The 23,264-nt window shown below is 46.6% G+C and overlaps 2 protein-coding genes across 6 annotated transcripts in view; both read right to left on the reverse strand.

Moving 5' to 3' along the window:
* Positions 1-336: 336 nt before the first annotated feature.
* Positions 337-11,477, reverse strand: AP5Z1 (adaptor related protein complex 5 subunit zeta 1). Of its 4 annotated transcripts, XM_037385834.1 has the most exons (17): positions 11,004-11,246; positions 10,695-10,832; positions 10,229-10,415; positions 7,883-8,027; positions 6,676-6,788; positions 5,999-6,167; positions 5,416-5,556; positions 4,993-5,030; positions 4,753-4,915; positions 4,305-4,483; positions 3,705-3,847; positions 2,707-2,856; positions 2,363-2,474; positions 1,867-1,964; positions 1,461-1,593; positions 1,070-1,284; positions 337-754 (listed from the first exon to the last, which is right to left on the reverse strand). In XM_037385834.1, exons 1-17 carry the CDS (start codon positions 11,042-11,044, stop codon positions 484-486), a joined length of 2,436 nt encoding a protein of 811 aa, XP_037241731.1. In that variant the 5' UTR covers positions 11,045-11,246; the 3' UTR covers positions 337-483. The 4 variants fall into 4 exon arrangements, with proteins under 4 accessions (XP_037241731.1, XP_037241733.1, XP_037241732.1 ...); XM_037385836.1 differs by lacking the exon at positions 10,695-10,832 and having other exon boundaries at positions 10,229-10,384; positions 11,004-11,477; XM_037385835.1 differs by lacking the exon at positions 10,695-10,832 and having other exon boundaries at positions 11,004-11,245.
* Positions 11,478-13,739: 2,262 nt separating this feature from the next.
* FOXK1 (forkhead box K1) overlaps positions 13,740-23,264 on the reverse strand; it is a 56,049-nt gene continuing 46,524 nt past the window's right edge. For both annotated transcript variants that reach the window (XM_037383347.1, XM_037383346.1), the window contains exon 9: positions 13,740-22,261. In XM_037383347.1, coding sequence (XP_037239244.1) covers positions 22,041-22,261 — 221 coding nt within the window. In that variant the 3' untranslated portion in view covers positions 13,740-22,040. The remainder of the gene's footprint in view (positions 22,262-23,264) is intronic.

Here is a 23,264-nt window from a genome sequence, read left to right on the forward strand (position 1 = left end):
GACTTAATGGAGTCACTTCTGCTTTCTCCACCTCACATAGGCCTTCGCTTGGCTGATCTGCTGTAAGCAGAGAGGCAATAAAAAAGCAGATGCGTAGCCAAGGTGTAGCGAGGGCACAGGGGAGGGAGAAACAAGTCAGAGGAGAGGAGGAAGAAGTATGTCTCCAAAGGGGCATGGTGTGCTGGCAGGGTGCATGCATTCACCCTCCTGCCACATTAACACAAATCCACTGGGATTTTCAACCCATACTGGCCAGGGAGAGATAAGACAAGCCTAGGAGACAGACAAGCAAGAGGCGCTAGGAGACAGAAATACAAACAGCCTCAGACCAGAAAAGCAGATTCAGCTCTACTTATTCCCGTTTTCTGTTTCATTCACAATCATTTGCTCCCCATTTCCAGTTACGAGCAAGGCCTCAGCCTTGAGTGTCAGCAGTTTCCGAAGAGTTACAAGAGGTTGGAGCCTGTCAGAAACCTCATGTCCTCACCCTGGCATGCAGCCAGGAGCCGGCTCTAGGAGACGGGTGACTATGCTCAGGGCAAAAGGGAGGGAGTCATTCACCTCTCTCTGAAACCGTGTATTGGCAACACCTACAGGCGGCGTGAACACAAACTGAGCCACGCTTGGCATTTTCAGCAGGTTCAGGAGCTCCGTTGCCCGAATAAGGATCTCTTCAAGGTCCTCCTCGCGGTAAACAGAGGTGATAGCAGGGCTCTGCACAAATGTCCTCATCTTGGACAGGAACAAGGACACTCTGCAGGACAGAAGGACACAGACATCAGCTGGCAGGACCTTTGCACCCCGCAAGATCACTACTTAAGCCTGTGTACTCCAGAAGACTCTGTTGCAGGTCAACACTAGATGCTACCGAACCCCTCCTCCTGATGCAGAGTGTTAGTCAGCAGATGAATCCCACTTCCCCAAACTGTGCCCCTCCGCAGCTTGCTTCCCCTGTTCTGTTTCAGGTTCCATTAGTTGCCAAGCTTGTTAACACTAGCAAACATCTGCGTTTGCACCCACGAGATCTGCGTGTTTCAGCCCTTTGCCCCTCCCTGCTGACCATCCTCACCTGGGGATCAACTCCTGGCTGCGAGCTGCCAACTTGGTCAAGGTGGCCATAAGGACACTGATGGCGCGGGGCGGGTAGCTGGGGATGCTAGCCAGCGGTCGGAGCTGGGTGATTTCAAACAGCACGGCCTCTAGTGTCTCAAAGAACAGGTTAATCTGCTCCACAGTGCAGCGCTTGTCGTAGGACACGGACAAGTACTCTCCAACGGCCCAGACCTGAAGCAAAGGCAGATGTGCTCAAAGCAAGCAGAAGGAAAAGCCATTGATTAGTTTTTAGGGAACAGCAAATCAGATTAGCTAACGGTAGGACAGAAGAGAGGAAAGGGAAAGTGACCAACAGATTACATCACAGTTGGAGCAACCTGTGGCAGAAGCACGCAGGCCCTGCTTACCACATGGGTGAAGATGACCTCCTTGTTCTGGATATTGCTGACTGCTCCTGAGAACTCCAGAATTTCTGTGGACAGTTCCACGACGAGTGCAGGGTGCAGCCTGCACAGCATCGCCAGCTGTGAGCCCAGCACTCTGGAGGAGAGAGATGGGCAGAGCTCAGACCACCGGCAAGGTGGTCATCACCAAACCAAGGAGGTGCTGGCAGCACCTAGCCACTGGCACAGCAGCTGCATGCTCAGGATGTTTCCAGTAGGGCTGAAGGTGCAGTCCTCCTTTTGCACCCTCCAAAGATGTGTCTCAGCAGGGACTGGGCCACAACTTTCCAGCTCCTGGGCTGCCCTAGGATGCCAGGCTGCAGCCAGTGGAACGGCTGGGAGCTTGGCTGGGCCTCCTGTCCCATCTCACCTGTACACATCATCTTTAAATGCCGGGATGTCATAGAGCTGGTCGCTCCTCTGCAGCAGCAGCACCACCAGCTGGTTGATCAGCGGCCCATCTGCAAACTGGAAAACAGCCCTTGTTTCAGCAATACCAGTGACTTCCAGCAGCCAAAAACCAAACTAACCAGCCAGATAGGGTGGCTGGCACAGAAAAAACCTGATCTAGCAGGAGGGGAGCAGTACGCAAGGCAGGTATCAGGCACTCACTGCTCTCACCCACCTCCTTTACAGCTGGCTGAGAGAACAGTGTGAGGCCTCACACTGCACCATGAAGCTTTTCTGCTTCAGATGAAGTAGCCAGCTCAGTGCTGGTTCCTGTCAGTATTAGACCACCCCACGTTCCCACCAAGCACCCGTCTGCTGAAGCTGCAGTGCCTTAACAATTTTGCTTCTGTGTGCACTCACATAACAAGAGATCCCTGTGGCACAACTGGGAGCCAAACTCCCCCAAAAGAGCCTACCTCTGCCACCACCCTGAAAAAGAGCTCCAGTAAGACAGGGACAGTCTCCGCACATTGCACAACCCTGGGGCTGCTGGCCAGGGATCGCAGCAGCTGTCGAAGTGGAATCAGCCTGTGGGCAACAGAAGGGTTCCTGCTGAAGGCTTGCTCCCTGCTACTCTCCTAGCTGCCCTTCCCTATCCCACCCCACCCTTCAAAGAAGGCCTGTGGGTGCTTGGCAAGGCTAACACAGGGAAGAATAAATCCACCTCACTCCAGCCGTGAGCACCTATGCTTTCCCAGCAATCCCAGTGCTGGATGGCCGAACCAAACCCTTGTGGCAGTCTCCCACAGCAGCCTCCTACCTCTCTGGGGCATCCTCGGAAACAGATTCGGCGCGGAGAAGATACTGGAACATGCCTTTGTAGAGGGGATGGCGAAAAGCTTCCAGACAGGTGGCGGGCTTCACAGCTGGGTTGCTCGTGGCCCTCTTGGAGGTAGGAAGAGCAGCTGACCTAGCAGGAGGCATATACACAATGTGCTGCATTATAAGAATGGGCCAGAGCATGGTTGGAATCCTGAACAATGGGGTAACTCCCTTTCCACTGAAATGGGGACAACAAGTTGGTCTAATCCAGGCCCTCTGGAAATCAGACAACCAGGGTGGCAGAAATTTGTGAGCTCAGACCCCCACCCAGCCTCAGGCAATAACTCCAGAATTGCCTCTGCATCTCTCCTGGGGAGCGGGCAAATGCTGCTCTGTATCCCTCAGTCAGCGAAACCCACCATCACCTTCCCTCTAGGATGACTCCTTTTTCTAAGCACTCCAGAAAGAGCTGCTAATGTCAAGGAGGAGCAGAGGAACAGCAGTGAGAGCCAGATTCAGTCCTATCCCATCTTCCTGGAGACTCACAGTTCCCAACGGCCTCAGGAAGAAACCTCTGTATGCCTCCAAGAGAACAAAGTCAGGAAAGAGGGGTAACAGCAGGGAGGGAAGACCAGGTAGCCCACACCTTCGTGTTGAAGTGGTGGCTCATGGCAGACACTCCAGCATGCGGCAACTGTTTGGTGCTGGATATGGAGGGGGGAATGACAACAGCTCCCTGAGCACTGAGCCCCAAAGACAGTCCAGTACTGAAGTGTAACAGCTTGAAGTGTAACCTTCTCTTCCCATGCACAGAACATTACCAGGAAAACCGGGCTGACATCTGTGCTGCTTTGTGTTAACCTGACTGTAGCAGATGCCTCTCATTCTGTGACAGCAGCAGCCAGAGGGCAGCTGAAGCTCAGAGAAGCGTGTACTAGGCTATGGTCAATGTCAAGACCTTGATTAGCAAGTGAGAGGAAAGGAAAGTAGCATTACCTCAGCTGGATGTCCAGAGCTGCTGTCAAACAGGGCAGGTCAAGCAGCAAATGGAAGATCTCAATGGCTGTGCTTGCATCCAGCAGAAATGGGAGAAAGTCCACAAACTCAGAGATAAGGGGTGGGCTGTTCCATGCCAGGAACTGCAAGCAACAAGCACAAACTGCTGCATTATCCCTGCTACTCCACCACACACCCAGACAATTCTCACACTGTGACCAAAAAGGACGGGGAAAGACACTTCTGAAAAGCAAACCCAGAAAAATCTGAGTGTTTGGTCAAAACCTAGGAGGCTGCTGGAAGCTCAACATAGGCATCTGGCAGCTGGCTCAGTGGCTGGCAAGCTGCAACTTATTAAAGTTTTCCAGAAACAAAGTGCCATGTCCCAGCTGTGTTCATTGTGCTTCCCAACCCACGGGCAGCAATACTAACCCAGACTCTCCTCTACTGGCGGTGCTAGTCACACCCAGAACCTTCTTCCCTCTTCAAACTCACACCTGCTTTTATAACATGGAGGCACACGGAGGGCAAACAGGGAGTTCTGGGGCACAGAAAGGAATGTGCAGCGGCTCTCCCCTGTGCTGCTCCAGCAGGCTGTACCTTGAAGAGATTTGGGAAGCTCTGCCTGAATATGCTGGAGGCCTCAGTGAAGAGCTGGCTGTTGTCTTTGCAGAATTGGACAAATTCGAAGGCGAGGGATGGGTTGTGGAAGAGCCGAGCCGGGATATCAGTGAGTAAGTGTTTGTAGATGGCATCGGAGTCCACAGCTGCCGTTTTGCCTGGGAGGACACAGCACGCCGCTGAGCACAGCCCACCCAGCAGCCCTGCCAACAAGGGCTCCAGGGGCTCAGCTAAATCTGGGTTATGCTCTTCTAAAGAGCACAGGATGCCCCAGCCCCCGGGTCTCCTGGAGTGGGATCATCCATCCCAGAGTACAAACAAGGCTGAATTACCAACTCTGGCAGCCAGCAAACTGCCAGGACAAAATGCTGTGCTGAGAGTATGCAAGACCAGGTTGTGGAGGAGGGCATAAGAGCTGATGACTTACTGTGGTTCAGGAAGAACTGGGCAATGGGCAGTAGTGCCCTGGCATAAGTGGCATCCCCACAGATTCTGCCGTGCAGGATTTTCAGGAAGGAGACTGCACGGTACATGTAGGAGTCGTCCTGTTTGCAGATGATGTCCATGATTGTCACTGCCTCTATGAGACACTGCAGGAGAGCAGAGTCAGATCAGAGTGGGGGAAGCCACAACTCCCAGAGCTTCAGCCCCACCCCTGTGTACTTACAGCTTTCTGCAGGTCTCCATCATCTTTCTTCAGGGGTCCTGCCAGAGAAATGAGTCAAGTTAAACTTGAGTCCAAATAGGAACATTACGCTGTCAGTTTGAGCACTAACCCAGATTTCAGGACAGGTGGGAACAGACGCTGATCCCGATTCCAGACTAATGAGAATCAAGTTCCACAGCTTCCCCCCTGCCCCGGGCAAGTCAAGGGTAGGAGGCAGAACATGGCCGTTGCCTCCAGATTCCTCCCAACACCCCAGCTCAGGGCCTGTCAGTGACTTGCACCAGCTGCTAAAACACGTCCCATGCCTAGAGCCTGACTGCAGACTCGACGAAGTGAGATCCCAGCCCAAAAAGGCAGCGAACCAGAAACATTTTCAAGAACACTACCAAGGGAACTCCAAGGAGGGTTCATGGCAAGACTCACGCCGGTTGCTCTGCTCAATAACTCTCTGGCAGTACTCGAAGGCTTTCTCCCGCAGACGCTCCTTTGGGGGAAGCAGGCGACCAGATGCAGATGTAGCTGAGACCACGGACATAACAGACCTGTTCATTCCTGATTTGTCATCTACAGAATAAAGGTTACCACGTACCAGCTCATGTCATGGCCAATGTAACCCACACAGCTGCCCAGCAATAGCAAGGGAGCTGCCTGTCCCCAGGTGCACTGCAAAGAAAAGGTGGCTGGCGAAGAAGGGAGTGTTACAAGAACACTGAGGAGATGCTGTCTGCCACCACCCAAGACTTTTTTCTCAGGAACCCACGGGGTTTTGCCTGAAACTAGGGGACTCACTGAACAGGTAATTCCTCATGGAAGGGTCAGTAAGGATCAGTCAGCAGGTTCTGTGATATTCCTTCCCAAAGATTCCCTGCTCCTAGCCCAAGGGTTTGGAACTCTTGCTCATATTCCTGCCACTTGCTGGGTTGCTGGTGCAGGACCTAATCATCTCAGAGCACACAGCCCTCTTGGGAGTGCAACCCTCACTGGACTGCAGCCCTTCAATTCGTACCTGAACTGGGGGTCTTCAGCCCCTTGCCCCCATAGCACAGCAGCCAATTTCGCAGCATGGAGAAGGCTTGCACATTGAGCCACTGGTCCTGCGTGTAGTGCTGACCCACTGAGAGCACTGTGAAGAAGTCCGTGGCAATGGTACCATCCACCTCGGTGACAGGACCAGGCTGTGAGAAAAGATGCAGCAGGTCAGATCCCCAGGGAGAGGCCAAGTGAGAAGGCAGGGACGGCTCTGCTGAGCCCACGGAAACAAGTAGCCCTCATTTATATGTACTATGGGGCCTGCAGGGGGGCAGTTATCCAGAGAGAGAGAAGCCAGCTGTGCTGGATCCTTTCCCCAGGTGAAACACTCCAGACTTTCCCCTTCTCTCTGACACAGGCCTCATTTGCAATCAGCTTTTAGTCAGAGGTACAAGGTCACTAAAAGACTCTCCCCTCCAAACTACTTCAAGGATCAAAGCTCTGGCTCTACAGCAGAACGCCTAGATCTTGGAGCTATAAATCCGCCTACTTTGCTTTCCTGTGTCTTGACCATTTATGCCAGAGAAAGTGACAAACAGCAGCAGCACTTCCAGGTTACCATTTCCCAAAAGAAGCTGATTCTGGGAACCCGACACAGCAGGTAACTGACTAACAAATGCCCCTGTGAGATAACCATGGCAACTCAGCACGTACCTGTCTGCTTCTGGGATTGGAGAAGAAGCCTCCAGAGCTCTGAGCCACTCCCTGTTGAATACTTGCATATCTCAGCCAGTCAGTCATCTTTTTACTGACTACATTGGTCTGTTCTGTACAAGAAAAGTCACACGGTCATTGCTAGATTGAGCAGAGAAGCAGCCTCTGCAACATACTGCTGCTACCCCTCAACTGCTGTGCTTTTCCTCCAGCCTAGATTGCCGTCTTTCTGATCCAGCAATCAGTAAAGAAACTGGTACCGCAACGTGGATGCCCTATACTCCTCCTCATACTACTTCAGAGTCCAGGTTCATTCACACTCCTTTCAGAGCTCTGTGTCCTTTTAATCACTCCTAGCCACTCGGTCAGTCTCTTGATTATTTTGCCTGTTTCCTCAGACAAAAAGTCAGGGACCGAGTGCTGGAACCAAGGACTTCCGGTACAAGATCAGTCAAGAAGTACTTGTTCCTTTGTCTCCATCCACAGCTGCTATTAAAAGGAAGGTGCAAAAATACCATCAAATATATTCAGGCAGTGACTGGCTTCGGCTCTGCAGACAAAGGCACAAATGCCTCACAGAGAACATGCAGAAGCTAAGGCAGGTAACCCTTCCCGCTCAGCCAGCCCGTACACTCCAGCCCAGTGTCCTCCCCAAAGCTTGCCCTGCATACTGCATGGCATACGCAAACCTCACAGGAAACTGCCAGAAACAGACTCCTGCTCACAACACAACTGCTCGCCATTTTAAGCCTGGCACACTCTACGGTTTATTCATCAGAGCACATCGCTCATCACCACCCATCCAGCCCTGCCTCTCTTATGAAGAGTACCCCTAGCTGGTTTTGCTGCTCTCTTGAACAGACACACAGGCATGTCCCGGTGTGCCTGAGGCTCTTCAGGACGGCTGTAATTTCACAGTCCTACTGCACCTGGAGACCTGAGCTAGGGTGCATGTTACTGTGATACAAATCCATACACAAGAACACAGACTCTGGCCCCCAGAAGCAGCCAAAGCAGCTGAAGGCCCAGCCCCATTTTCGAGTGGTAGAATGTGTATCTCACCCAGTAAGTTCACTTTCCTTTTGGCAGAGGTGTCACTTTTAACAGCAGTTTCCAAGTCCTGTTCCTAGCCACAGCCTTCAGAGAGCCTTCTGATCACTATACAGATCACAGCCAGGTTGTAATCTCAGGCCTTCCGTATATTTACCTTCAGTTAGAGATTCTGGTGAAAGCCTGATGACATTTGACAGGACAGGAAGAAGGTACCGAGCACTCTGACCCTCAGGCAGTCTTCTTTCAAGGACTTTTACAATACGCTGCCCCACAGCAGACACTTCAGCCTTCTTATTTCCCTTAAAAATAAAAAAAAAAAAGCAGAAGTAAAGCTAGGCAGATAATCTACTAGGGCTAGAGATCACTACCATACAAGCTCTTCCATCATGCATCAATACCAATGTCAAACATAAAAATAACTCACAGCACAGGCTATTTTACCACCTTTTACAGAGATCTTCTGCAATGTGAATTCATAGATCCCAGGAGGGGAGTTGATGGAGCAACGGGTTTGTGGACAACCACCACCTGAAGTAGAATTAACAACTGCAATAGATGTCTTCAAATTAAAGACTATGATCCATCACTTCTAGAGCAGAGAATACTAGGACTACTCCCCATGTGGTCAGCCTGCTAGTTTAATTGCTAAATTAGAAATCTATGAACATCAAATGGACTGCTGTAACATGTTCTAGGACTGTCTGGCTAGTCCGTGTTCTCACAATGTGGAAAATAAAGCAGCCTCCCCTTTTGGAAGCTATTAAGAGCTGTAGCTTTGAGATGCTGTCAAACCCTTCTGGTCCAAGACAACTTTATTAGGGATGACATGTGGACCTGGACTTTTGACAAGTTTTTTTTTGCCATGAATGTCATCATGCCAACAAAAAGTAAACATTCTCTGCTGCTCAGGATGGCTGGCTGCTAATAGCAACAAGCAAACACTGGTCTCTGACACTCCCCATCTAATAATCAGATTTGTACCAGATCACTAGAAGGAATTAGGAAACTGCAGGTGAGCTTCCAGTGAGGAATTTCATGGGGGAACCTCATCCTTGACTAGGGCTAGTTTCTGTGCTTCTCTTGTGAATATATGTGAATGAATCAACCAAAGCAATGTACAGACAAGAAAGTGTAAGGTTTGGGGGTGGGGATCTGTGCAATGAAGGAAAATGAAGAGACGGTCCTGCCCTTCCCGCAGATAGATTGCTGCAGCCCACTGCAAATGACAGGGCTACTTATGTGTGTCGCTGACAAGTGTCTTGTGGCTCTGAGGAAAACCTGACCGAACTCAAATCAGCAGCAGGTTTCCAGCTCCTAATGCAACACCAGAGACTGTGTTCTCTGGAAAGCCGAAAACTTTACAAAAAGAACATCAGTTTTGTACAGCAAAGAGTGGCAGGGGGCAAAGAGTAGGAGGATGACCTCCACTCAAAGCAATGACAAATGAAAATATGCAGAAGATGTTTTTAAAGGTTCTGCTGAGGTATGGCTGCTTTCATGAGTGAGGCTGCTGCTCATTGCACCCCACACTAGAGAAGTGGTACCAAAATCACTAAGTATTTAATTTAAGTTATTAAAAATTAGTATTTTTTAATATTTAATATTTTATATATTTTAATAAGAATTGATTAAAACCTCCTCAGGATTTTAGTTGTAATCTAACAAAAATTAACACACAGGGTATGTTTTTACGTGACAGAACTGCAGGACAGTCTCTCAAGGCTGGACATGGGAGAGAGGTGCCTTGTAAGGCAGCATGTAAGTAATATGTCACTGTTTCTGTTTCTGTGTTTTCATTTCCTCTAGCTAAGTAAGACTCAGAGGTGTAATCAGAAATGTAGGAGGCATTTCTAAGTAGACAGTGAAACTCAGAATGAGAAGTTTCAGAAGAGTATTTTATCTTTATCAGGCACAACAACAGTAAAAGAAGAAGTAGTAAAAACCCAGCCTTTCCAGCTTATGTCCCAGAGGGCAGTCAGTGCAGGCAACACTCAAAACAGGAAGATCCTCGTGTTTTCTCCTCCACGGAGAATCTAGATCTTTGAAGTGCCATCCACACTTATAGCCCTTCATATTTTATAGGTTCTATGTATATTTTTTTACTTTTGAACATAAAAGCCAGTACCATAAGAGCAAAAAGAAGCAGTAATAAATTCACTCTCAAATCTTTTGCTTTACAGGTTCAAGCAGCCCTGATGTGAGCACTAAAGTGTTCCTTTTTGTTTCCAGTTAGTTACAAGCCTGCTTGAGGTCCTCAGTCTCTATATATATCACAAATTTAAGCAGTCTTTGTTATCAAATAATAAACACAGAAAAAGCTGCCATTTTTTCCTACACAAAACAGAATAATTAGGTTCCTTAAAGGAACATATAAATGCTTCTGCTTTTTCCTAGATACTTTCAATTGATTTTCGCTCTCCTTGAGCTCAGCAACCAGGGAACAATCAGAAAACAAATCCATATTGACAAGGGAAGATTTCTAACTTGACAGGTCATTTACCTGAGCCAGAAGGACGGAGGATACCAGGCTCAAGAGCTTTGTATCTTGAATCTCATCACAGGAGAGGATCAGATCATTGCAAGGTGACATATCTCTCAGGATAGCAGCACATAACACCTGAATCTGCTCAGGGCACTTGGATGAACACAGCACCGTCTGCAACAGTTCCACAAACTTGCCATCTAGCCTGGAAGAGTCACAATAAAGCATTGCTGCAAGAAACGATTCAGACATTTATTTCGTACATGTTCTTGTTCTTGGGATGGTCTCCCTTGACGGTGACCCTGGCTAATGCCAACTTATCACCTTCACTTCTGAGTTTTGCTCCTTAGCGCAGCTTGAAAGGGTGCCAAGCCACGCAAACATGCGTAAGTCTCGCTGCAAAAGGAGGCAGGCGCCTTCTGCTTAGCAATGGGGGGTGGGCTGTGTTGGGGTAAAAGGGGCAAAGAGGGGCTGCACCACTCACCTGCGGGGGTACTTGGTGGCGGCGAGGGCGAGGTGCAGCCTCTGCAGGCAGTCGGCAGCCTCGGGGCCCAGCTCCGGGCCCTGCAGCAGCGCGGCCAGGCGCGAGGCGAATCTCCACAGCTCTTCCTCCTGCAGCTCCCTGCCGGGGGCAGCGGGTGCTGGTAGCCCGGCCGCGGCCCCCCGCTCCCGGCCCCCTCAGAAGGCCGAGCCTGGAGGGGCGCACCCGCCACCCCCCAGCCCGCTGCGGCCCGCTTCCCCGCTCCGGCCCGCCCTGAGGGGACCTGCCGCCCCCCGCCGCCGCGGCCCGTACCTCGCCTGCTTCAGGAAGCTCTCGGCTGCCGCCGTGAACATGCCGGAGGCTCCGCCGCTGCCCCCCGCTAGGTGCGCGGCCCCCGCGGCCCAGTCCGGTCCGGCCCGGCAGCTCCGGCGGGGCGCGGCTGCTGCTGCACGAAGGTTCCGCCCCGGGGCCGGGCCCGCCGGGGGGCTGAGGGGCAGCGGCAAGGCCCTTCCCACCGGCCGCTCGCCGGTGATCTCGGGGTGCTGCCACCGTTATTCCCGGCCGCAGGAGGCCGAGGTGGAGCTCGGCGCCGCACGGCACGAAGGAGGGCAGCTCCCCGGCCCCAAACCTACCGGCAACATCGCGGCCTGGCCGACGCGGGGGAGGGTTTTCAAGAGCCTGGCCATGAAAGATGCCATCAGCCTTTCCTGCCAAAAAAGCCACGCTTTTCAGGAAGGGCAAGAGGTGTGACAAAGAGCTGCTCGGCGGGTGGTCCTCAGAGCTTCCAAAAGGTTAAAAAAGCATTAACACCTCCCTGTTAGTCTCTCCTCCCAGCTGCTAATAAGCCTGATGCTCGCTGCCTCGCTGTGCATCACCCTGTGGAGAAGGGGGCACGGAGGCAGCTTGGTGCTTCACCCTTCGGTATGTCTCTGCCCTACGTCCTCCCAGCACTAAAGTTCGTTAACGGTGTGCCTCAGCAATTAGCCAGCAGAGCATCAACTCCCTTTTGCCCTCTGAAGACACTGCAGCATCCATCACCGCAGCCACTGACAGTGGAGTGGGGCATGCAGGAGCCTTCGCCGGTTTCCTTGGACATCATCTCCTCCGGCTCCATCAGAAGACATGCCCAATGCTCTCCTCCGGCCGCATCAGAAGACATGCCTGATGCATACGAGGAGCCAAAGATATGACAGTTTTAAACAATGCATCCCCCATCCGATTCCCCCCAAAAAGCTCTGGCTGAGTCTCTTTGCCATGCTGTGTACAATTTTTTTAAAAACATTAGTCAGTCAAATACAGCTACTTTACATCAATTGAGGTCTTAAAAGATATTCCTATTCATTATTGGAGCTCAGAATGACTGTTTACTCAAACCCTGAACTTCAATTTTAGCTCCATTAAGAGGACAAGGGAAGACAAACCTAACTATAAGGTAGGTACAGAACAGTCTTCTGATCTCATATGCTTAAATGAGACTAATTGTTATAAATTACAGGGAAACACACCAAAATAGTTTATCTTCCACAATAATGTTCCACTTCATGACAAAAAAAAAGCTTGAGCTGAAGGAATAGTTTGTAATTCCCAGGGGAAGCATTACTGATCACTCACACACACACACACATATGTTCACTCTGCTGCAAGTTAACAGCTTCCCAAATAACTGACATGGGATCAAAAGTAGGGTATCTGTGAATTCTAAAACAGTGCAAGGTGTCCAGACATATACTTCCTTCTTACTGCATTTAATGAAAATAATAAAAGAAAAAAAAACCCTAAACCACTCTGTCCCCTCACACCGTGAGAAGGGGTAAACTGCACAACACAACAGCTGCAGGAATCTGACCTCCACCCCCACCCCAGTACTGCACTGGAAGGATGCAAGTCCGTCACTGAAGCAGCAAGGAATTTCAGGGCATTTTCTCTTTCATATATAATTTTATTTCTGGTTATAGAAACAAATGCTAAGAGGAGAAGCAACATTCCCCAACCACATACATCAAATTAAGATAACAGAACAGTTAAAATAAATGAAAAAAAATAGTAGAAATTTAAAACTTTGTTATAGCTTTAAAATATTAACGTTCTTGATACATTAGAAATCACATTCAGATCTCAAATTACTTAAAAAAATGTATGGCTCCGTATTAAAAAATAAAACAAAACACAAACAACAAAACCACTGTATCCCATTTGATGTGGAAATTCAGGTCCTGCTCCTCGGATGCTTTTATTTGCCATCTCCTCGGTTGAGCAGCAGCCTTCTCAGCATGACCAGGACACTCTCCCACCCCCCGTGGGAGCCACAGTCTGCCTGTGCAGTTAAGCATCTCACAGGAGCAGTGCTGCAACATGGACAGATAATGATGAACTTCACATCCATTGCCCCAGATGGAGCTTTCCCCCTTGGGATACATGCTTGCTTTTTAAAAAGCACTGATAATGAAAACAAGTCACAAAAAATACTTTTGATATCAGCTGTAAAAAAAACAACACACAAAACCCAAAAGAGCTGGCTAGAGATGTCTTGTACAGGCAACACTAGGAACTGAAATGCAAGCATGGCTTTAGCTCCCCCATCCATCCCCATCTTAAATTTAAGTGCCAAATCGAGGTGAAAGGGGTAAGGCTCCCCCAGATCTCTGTAGCAAAACACTTCTGTCGAGCCTTTGAGGTATTTCAGGCCCTCGTCTCACAGCAGCATTCCCCTAAGAACTCAGTGGGAATGTGCAGCTGCAGAACAGGGGGAGATTCAGATTTTTTTTTTTTTTTAAAGCAAATAACTCAGAGTTGGATCTGAATTTCCAGCTTTACCATCCATTGCTCACATACATCTTTTGATTTATCCCTAAACAGCTTTTAACAGTCCTTTGGATAACAGTCCTTTGGATAGCGACAGACTCTTGAATGCTCTATTTGGTGATGTGGAAGGTGGCTGGCATGCTGGACAAGGTGAGTCTCACTGCAGTACAAATGGCGTGTCCAGAACCCAAGACAACATACAGTCTTGTAAGATTTTTGTATTGTAAAGCCACTCCATTTTCTGTATCAGTATATTTGAATGAGATATTTTTTTTTTTAACTTTCTCTATTTTATTTGCCATTAAAGCAAAAAGATCTTACAGACAATACTCTGGTTCCTTCTACTTCAAGCCCATTTGGGAGAAGGGGAAAAAAAAATATCATTAAAGCTAGTTTAGGTTTACAGTAATTCATTTGCTACAGAGCCAACTTGCCTACTTAACAGCCTGGCCACATCTGAAGAGTGGCATATAAACCAGCAGAACATTAGGATGTTCTACACCAGACTTTTAGCAGCAAGGCAGTGGAACAGAAGGAAGTCTCACTTTTTCTGCTCTATTTAAACCTCATTTTTCTTCAGCTAACAGACATTTCTCCTCAACTTTGCCCTTAGATGTAAGGAAGGCTCTTTTTCAGACTGCTTTAAGTGGAACCAAGGTGGGACAGAAGCAGGACTGAAAAGTCTAGATCACAGCAAAGGTGCATTGCTTAATTCAGCAGCAGACACAAAGCAGTAACCAAATCCTAGGGGAAGTCTGGTTTTCACAAGGACTGTTTTCTGCTGAGGAAGAAAGCTGTTTCCTTTCACTGCTCCTACTCTAGTTACTCTTCTTATCACCTGTTCCTCCCTTAAGTATCAAAGCCCAACCATCAGACAGTAAACACCACGGTGAAGCATTCACTCAGGTCCCTACAGAGAAAGGAATTTCTACTTCTGGAAAAGTAATTAGGAAGCCAAGTATCACCTGCTTTAAAGAACAATTCTCACCAGGCCCAAGGGGGTCAAGAGACACACTTCTGTGAATTTCGTGATCCTTGTGGAATTAAGCCATGACTGAAATTGGGCCAGTTAGGTAAAATTTACTCTCTGTGAATGGGAACATTAGAAAAAACTCTCATGCATTGTTTTTAAGGGGATATACACACACCTCATGCCCCATGAAGAGACAGAAGCATCATAAAAGGAGAATAATCACACCACAGAGGAAAAGAAACCATTTCATAGTGCCCCAGTGTTAGCTTAGCCACCTGACAGACAGACAGGGAAGAATTCTTCAACCTTACAACATCCTCATAGACCCTCTATGAATTTCCTCTGTTAGAAATAAGGTCCCATTACTTACAGAGCAGAATCTGTAAAGAACTCCCCGATACCACATCTAGAGATAATTTGAGACAAGAAACTATTCCAGCTTTCATTAGTGCCATTTGGGGTTTTTTCTTGCCAGAAAAGCAGCATGGACCAGGGTTGCTGAAAGCATGACAAAGCCAGAAGCAGGGCTCCTACGCAAGGAAGATGCAAGTACCAAGTCACCTCTTCTGCTCTGCGAGAGGAATGAAAGCAATCACTGAAAGTAAAGCTGCTTCTACCAGCTGCTCACATTTGTTACAAAAATACATACATCATTCTTCTAGAATCAGTGCCTGGTGTGGGAATTTACCAACATACTGTATAAAAGTCTGTGTAAAGTACCATTTAAGAGAAAGAAATAGTCGTGGACCATTTATATATCTATATTGACACACATACTCACATACACACATTAATAAATACAAATTTTATGTTTACACAGATCTAATTTAATATTTTATGAAAAAAAAATATTTTAAGGGTTTCTTCCTTAGCTGCCACCTGTGAATTGTCAATGTTTTATTTCTATCTTGAGAGCAAAGGGGTAGACTTGGCAGAACTATCCTCAGGCTCTGAAACTTAAAAGTCACATGTAAGGAGAAGACCAGCCATACATTCTGAAGGGTTTTAATTCAGTGTTGGTAAATGAAAAAGTATCAAAAGAATTTTCTGAACATATAAATACAAAGGTTAAAAGTTGATTAAAAATCTGGAATTTAAATATAGTGCTCCAAGAAACCCAAGTATTTTTCAAAATGTCTTGCTCGGGCCAAAGTAAAATGCTCACTGCTGTATTACTGGCCCATGAAAGACACCCTAACAGAAAGCCCACCACCACAGCTAGGTATTTTCTACTGCTGATTAGTAGATGTGCATATATCCACACCATGTGCACAAACACATGCACTGTCCTGCCAATAACCCACCTAGCAGAGAGATGCTGATCTCATCACTGCCAAATAGCTGCTGGGCAGCTGCAGAGAGAGGCGCTCCAGCACGAAGTCACAGCTACGTTTTGATTAGGTGCAGATCAAAATGCAAGGCGGCATCACTTCCCAATCCCATCAGTTCCAGCAATCCAGATGACCTTGTAGTGTAACTGTTTTCTGCAGCACAGCTGGCTCCATCGTAAGCTACACTTTACGACAGTAGTGTATGCTACAGTAGTAGCAGCTTTGGCATAATTTTTCACCCAGAAGGAAACAAAAAGTTACATGACTGAACAATCTGTTGTGTAACTGCAACCTAACACACAGATTCTCACCAGATGCAGACCTTCAAGCAATGGCATTAAATTAAGAGCTGGATTAAAGGACTCTGGAGTTGACAGAAGCTACAAATAGAGGGGAAAAACTCTGATGGGGAGCAGAAACAGGAGCTGCCTGAGAGACTGGCTGGCAAAGGAAGACAGATCATTTGCTGCAGGATAGCATTTGCAAACTCAAAAGCTCAGTGTGCGGCAAGGGCAAAATTATGAAGCTAGTAATTTTCCTTCAGAGGCTCATTCTTAATGCTCTAGTCCAACTTATTAGCATCAGGACTAAAAAACCTGGAAGATTTTGCATTGGGGCAGAAACTCAAGGCAAGTTCCACATTGGATTGAAAGTATCATTTGATAAAGTAAAACACAGGTATTTTTAGAAGTGACCAGGATCCCTCAGTGCTGCCTCCTGTTCAAAAAGCTCCAAGACCCAAGCTAGCACTCTTTCTTGGAAGAGGGACAAGATGGTTGTATACATATGAATGCAATCCAGAGTATTTCCAGATCATTTTGCGATGCTTGTTTTGTACGCTTATAATTGTCTTGCAACAAGAGACCAAACAGGCACTGGGCTGTACTTGGAAAAAGCGTGGCTAGCAGGCAGAGCAAAGGGGTTCTTCTTCCACTCCATCCAGCATTTGTCAGATTCTATCTGTAGTGCTGTGCCCAGTTTTGGGATTCCCAGTACAAGACAGAGAGGAACCTTCTGCAGCAATTCCACCTGATGCTGTGGGAGCCTGAGCATGTGATGCTCGAGAAGAGACCGGGACAACCAGGTTGGTTCAGCTTAAGGAAAGAAATGGGGAAGGTCTTACTGGTGTCTTCAGCTACCTGATTGTAAGATACAGTGAAGGCAGGGCTACGCTTTTCTCAGATGTGTGATGTGAGGCAATTAACATGTGCAGCTTCATTGGAAATTCTTTTTAGGTGGCTAAGAAAAAGTTTTCACCTCGTGGGTGGTCAGAGTGGAACAGGGACCGGAGTCATGGAACTATCTCTGGAGATATTCAAACGTCAGATGAATATGGTCATAGCAACATGGACCTACTTTGAGCAGCAGGTTATAGTAGATACCTCTAAAGGTTTCTTCCAACCCAAGTTATCCTATATTTCTACACAGCTCTACCAATGGCAGCGACAAAGAAAATTTGATCTTCCCTAATAATGCAGCTTTATATGCTTTTTATTTAGAGTGATAAACTCTAAGTCACAGTTTAAACCTCAGAAACAAAGATGGAACAACCAAGCCATTGGAATTTAATCCTTAGATGCAGTAAGCTTGAAGAAACAGCTTTTGATCCTCTATGGAAGGATACAGAGCTATTGCTAGATTAAATCCTTGACATCCAAGATCCCCAAAGCTAGCTATAGCAGGGAAATGTTTCTCCTTTCAACCTACATTTTGACATTCATCTACACACTAGCACACATCAGAGTGATACCAAATATCTCACTGGGAACCGCCCTTGCTAACACAGATGAAAAGCTCTAACATCAATTTAACATCCCTAACAGTCAGTGAAAAAGTGTTCCATACCACACTGTATGAAAGCTCAGGTCAAGATGCTCTCACTTGCTTAGATATAGATCCCTAGACTTCTGAGCCTCAGGTTTTATTGTACTGCTGGCATTTCCCTACTGAAAAAGGGGGAAAATAATGTGGAAGTTAACTCTGAATGACAGTTCTAAGCCAGTACACAAGACAGATGTCAAACATACAAACCCAAGTTCTTGCCCCCCAGAACCTGAAGCCAGACCATGACATTGATTGCAGAAGCACTGCAGAGGCTTCAGCTATTACTTAACTATTTCTTTCCTCTTACAAAGCTTTAACATCTCTCTGAAAACATACTCCTGAAACACACTCCTGAACAAGCTGTGCCCAACAGTAACATGTCTAAAATACAGTATGAAAATAAGATACAGGGTGACCAAATTGACCTTTTTCAACCTGCTCTGGAGCTCCATGTGTCCCACAGGTATTTTCATTCTTGAGTCCTTGGGCAGAGCTTAATGCAAGGTGCTGCTCCCATCAGTGGATGAAAGTGAATGGATATGCTACAGGGGACAGTGTTAATGTATGGGGGAGGGAGGAATATGGGAAGAAAAAGGAATTGAAAAGAATATATGAGCTAATCATGAACTTCATGCTCAGCACTGTATTGTGTTACCACTAAATCAGATTAACTTGATATCACTGTAAAAAGGTTCCTGTATATCAAGAGCCAAGGTCAAGACAAAACAGTAACTAAGGAATTCTAGTGGAATAAACCCAGGAACAACTGCACTCACTTCTTGCAAGCTGAGGCAACAGAAGTTGCTGTGAACTGACCACAGCCAAAGTAAAATCAGTTTTTGTCACTGCCCAAGATGAAAAAAACAACCAAACCCAACAAAACCATTGATAGTGAACAGTGAAAAGTGACTTCACACTTTAACAACTTGGAATTAAAGTTTTCCCAGGTTTAGGTTATAGCAGGTTAAATATTCAATGTGCCTTGACCTTTGTCGGACAGCAGAAGATGAGTGAAGCCTCCAACTCATCTCCCCCTTCAAACTTCCCTCAGTTAATATAACTGAAGATGTAAGATGGAACTTGTTAGACAACTTAAAATAATCCAAGCACTGCATATAACCATTAAGCTAAACATTTTCTTTCTAGTTGAAGACTTAATTCTACCAATTCTACCAACAAATTAATTCTCACTCCTCTGCAGTGCTCAAAACAAAGCCTGGGGAATCGGGACTGATATGTACAAAAGAGTAGTGCTGCTTTCCAGACTGAGCAGTGTGCTGAAAGAATTAATCTGGAGGCCTGAAACAAGATGTCCCCATCTCACGTGCTCCAGATGAGAACCACGTTTTTCCATAGCTCAAGAGGATTTAGTAAGAACTGTTATTTTACGTAGTATCAGGCAATGATATAGGTAATGTATTAGCAAACCTACAAAAAATTTTGAGTGGCATGGCTGCTTCCTACAGTAGCAGGAGGATGCAGCAGACTGATAAAGCAAAAATCCCCTGACAGGATGAACAGAGTTCAACGCCTTAAGCAGAACAGGTAAACAGATCAAAGATATTTGCTTGTCCTCAACTCACATTTTAACCAGCAGGCATCGAGAGCCACAAAAGGAAGACTGAGAAAGTGTTATTCCATTCTAAATACTTAGGAGGCAGATCTATACACACAACCTGAGGATGGACTTTGAAGAGGTATCTATGAAGCAGCAGCTGGTGTATGAAAACCCTGTCATTGAGCCGATTTACTTCTATGGTGCTGGAATGGTGCTGGACTAGTTTACTTAAGTTTAGGGCCTAATTATTTAGGCTTTCCATGAAAAAAAGCAGCAGTAAAGAAAAAAAATCCACAAAACTTTGGCAGATTCACGTTCTGAACATTTCTGAATAATTCTGTTGGTTGCTCATCCTGCGCTGACTCACCCGATGTACTAGAAACCCAGGCTCCTCTGCTGCGGGCCAGCTTCCTAGCCTCAGGGCTGTTTCAGAGGCGTGCCTGTATCTAAACCAGCAGTCACCCCAAAGTAATGATTAATCACAGATAAACGATGCTGCACTCTCACTTGTGTGTTCTTCCTTGAAATCCATTTTATTGAATTCTGGCTTTGAAAAGGCTACAGAAAACAGAGCTAATTCTGCTATGCCGCACCTAGCCTTCCCAGCAGGAAAAGTGACAGCTGGAGGCTGGCCTGCTTCAATTACTTTGTGGTCTGTAACAATCCTCCTTCACAAAATCATTTCAAAGTACTAAAATCCAATCTAATAACTTGTCAGTAAAGGCACACACCTAAATTATGAAAGCCTAGCTGTAGATAAACGAACTGTCCTGAATATTCTGTGTGCCTCTAACTGCAGAAAGTAACCCCAGATCATGAGACCAACAAGTTTTTTTCTTTCTTCCAGAAATATTTCTCACAAAACAATTAGCTTGAGAATAAACATGGCTGGGTTTTATTCAGGTGGTAAGACTCAGCTGTTGAATAGCGTTTGGCAAAGAGAAAGGAAACCTAAAAGGGAACAAGTCATGCCAGCTGATAGCTCGTGGATTTCCTCCCCCTCCCTAGATTCCAGCAGACGTTGAACGGTTGTGCCTTACCCCCAAACCCCCATGGACACACTGACAGTATCATTTACTGCACATTGGGGAAATCTTTTTGCAACATGTTTATGCTGTGGACTTGCCTCTCTGCTCTGCAATAGCATGGTCAGACTGTACACCTGACAATAAATCAGTACATATAGGGGGATAACCTACCAAAGGCACACCCCATCCCTTGTAAGTCTCTCTTGCCATTAACAAAGCCATAACACTTTTTAAATTAAAAGATCTCTGCTGTGCTGCCAGAAGACAAGTTAGCCAAGGGGATTGCAAACAGGCACAAAACCAAAGGGGTTAGCTGGAGGCTATGCAGGGGGCGACTTCTTTGCCAGTCACAAAGTGTTACATGCACCCACTGTTCCACATGGCTGAACTGACTCAAATCTGCTTTACTCACATGACATACTTGTAGTACATGATGAGACTGAAATACAGTTTGAGTAAAAAGCCTCCTCCTAAATGGCCAAACCAAATGGTCTTCAAAGGAGGAGAGATGGGGGAGGGAGCCAAGCAATCAAAGGAAACCTCCAAACTCCTTTTGGAAAACCTGTTCAAGACCTTCAGTGACTGTTGCCACATGGAAATACAAGGCCTATTTTGCCTTGGTCTCTACACCCTTACAGAATTTGTATTAAACACTGTGTGAACTCTGCTGCCTCTCACCCCAGCTCTTAACTTCCCTCTCAGAATAACACCAGAGCTTTGCTGTTAGCCACAGCAGAGGGCCAGTGACCGACTCCTACCCAGCCCTGGCCTCCTGACCATCATCCATCTAGTAGAGGACCACACTACCTACAGGAGGTGAAAGTGGACTGCTTTAGTACAGAAGACTAATCAATATTTTCGGAATTTCACAGAGACAGTGGCAATGTCTTCACCTGCAGTGCTACTCTGAACGAAACCTGGTGCTCCAGCACAGGATGTGATCAATCAAATGCACACAGAACCTTTTGGAGACACCCTTACCCATGCGATCCTCAGTCATCAAGATACTTTGGCTGTTGTCCAGAGCAAGTGAAGAAATCACTGAAGGTACAAACCCCTTTGTTTTTAATATCTTTACAGGAACCAAGTTAATACAGTTCCTCTGTCATCTTATTCTCCCTCAGACAGAATGGAGAGAAGTTGCATCTGGAAATCCAGGTGGCTGAGCCCTGTAACTCATCCTCCTGAATCCCTACATAAATAAACATTTGTTCATATTCAGAATTTTTCTGTTTTGAAAAACAAAAAAATCATTTGCCTTTTTCTTTAAGCTTGGTACCATGTTTCTTTAATGTTGTTGTGAGATACTGCACCCATCTTTCAGCATTTGATCGCCTTAGGTGGCCTTTTTAAAACGGTCCTATGATTCAAAGCTGAGAGGCACAGTATTAAGGCATAGAAAATGAGGAGTTCTCTTTCCAGGGAGCAGACTGTATTTTTTGTGTTACATTCCTTTAGATGCCGAACTGCAAATCCCATCCCCTTGGAGCCAAAAGGGGAAAAGACAGTTACAAATATCCCAGCAGCCATACAATCAGTTGTCTGTATTTTTTTTTGAATCTTTTGTTTTTAAAAAAGGAAAAAAATATCCCATAGGTAAAGACAGAACAGAGTTCCAGACATGGGTTCTTGGGAGGGGGTTTCCATTCTTTTTGGCACCTTGTGATTCTAACAGCTGTTGTCCTCCCATTTAAAAATCTGACTTTGAAAAGAGCTCTTTATCCGATATGTTCTGAGCTGTTACAGTTGTGGTTTGTTTCTTTTGAAAGCTGCTTTAGGGCTCCTGCCATCCCATGCCCACCCCACATCACTCCAGCTCCTCCCACCGGTTCTTCATTCACTGGTTGCCTGTCCTTGTGGCATTGTAGATGTGATGACTCCAGTTTGGGCTGGGATTGCTCCACTGGACTCTTCTATCCGGGGTCTTTTGACTTCAGGTTCACTGGAAGAGGCTGCTGCTGTCTCTTCGGTCCTTGTCTCACATACCCGGCTGACTACAACAGGAGTGGACGAGCTGGCCTGGGCAGCAAGGAGCTGCAATGGATTTGTAAGAGCTGAGAAGTAGGATGAGAGAGAAAGAATTAGTGTGATGAAGTAGTACAAGTGTTTATGATTCCAGGAAGCAAGAAAACAAAACACCAGTCAAACAAGATAGCTGGCACATATTCAACTGTTGTTTTCAAGTCCATTTTGAAAGACTTGCTAGCTTTGTCTCTCCCTCTCCTGACAATCTCAGCTTTGTGCAAGTTCACCAAACTGTTAATAACCCCTTTCATAGAACTTCCTTCTTGCTATCCATTGTCAAAGGAGGCACTGCCAGCTAAGCATTCATCTCCAGAAGGGGAGGAATAATCCCCTGTTAAAGTTACAGCACACCTCTGTAACAGGCAGTTCTCTGGCCACCTACAATCAGCACATCTTGCAAGCTACAGCATCTGTGTGCCATGCCTCCAGTTTAGAAGGCTCTCTTTAGCCCTGTTTGCACAGTGAGAGCAGCCAGTCTCTTGGGAAACTAGATTAGAATCCAAATATTGACTGTACTGACATCTCACTTGTGAAAGGGGCGGGAAAGAATTTTGCCAGACAACCAAATGTGTTCCCATCAGAACTGGGATCAGAACATAGGAATTTCTGGCTCCCAATCTTATATTCCAGTACTGACAAAAGATCTCACCCTCATATTAATCAAAGTGGTGAGGGGGGGAAAAAAAAAAAAAAAAAAGACAATTTAAGCAGCAACCCTCTAAAAAAAATGTCTACAATTCCTAGTTCCAGACAGAGAATGTGCTTACACACTGGCTTTGGCACACAACACTGCTTGCAAAACAAAATACACGCAGGTTTTGGACTCTGCATCAATCGGAGAGGCAGCCAAAGGGGACTCGGGAGACAGCACATCCTCTGCCCTCCAGACTGGTTTGCAAAGGATGGAATGACACAACATTACTAGTGTGTTCACTAAGTGCATCAAAGAAGGAGCCTTAGGATAAATAAACAAAGCAAACAGAACAAAGGCCCTCAAAGCCCAGCAACTTCTACCCAGGCATGGGAAGGAGG

This window comes from Falco rusticolus, chromosome 4 (genome assembly GCF_015220075.1).
Source record: "Falco rusticolus isolate bFalRus1 chromosome 4, bFalRus1.pri, whole genome shotgun sequence".
Lineage (NCBI taxonomy): Eukaryota > Metazoa > Chordata > Aves > Falconiformes > Falconidae > Falco > Falco rusticolus.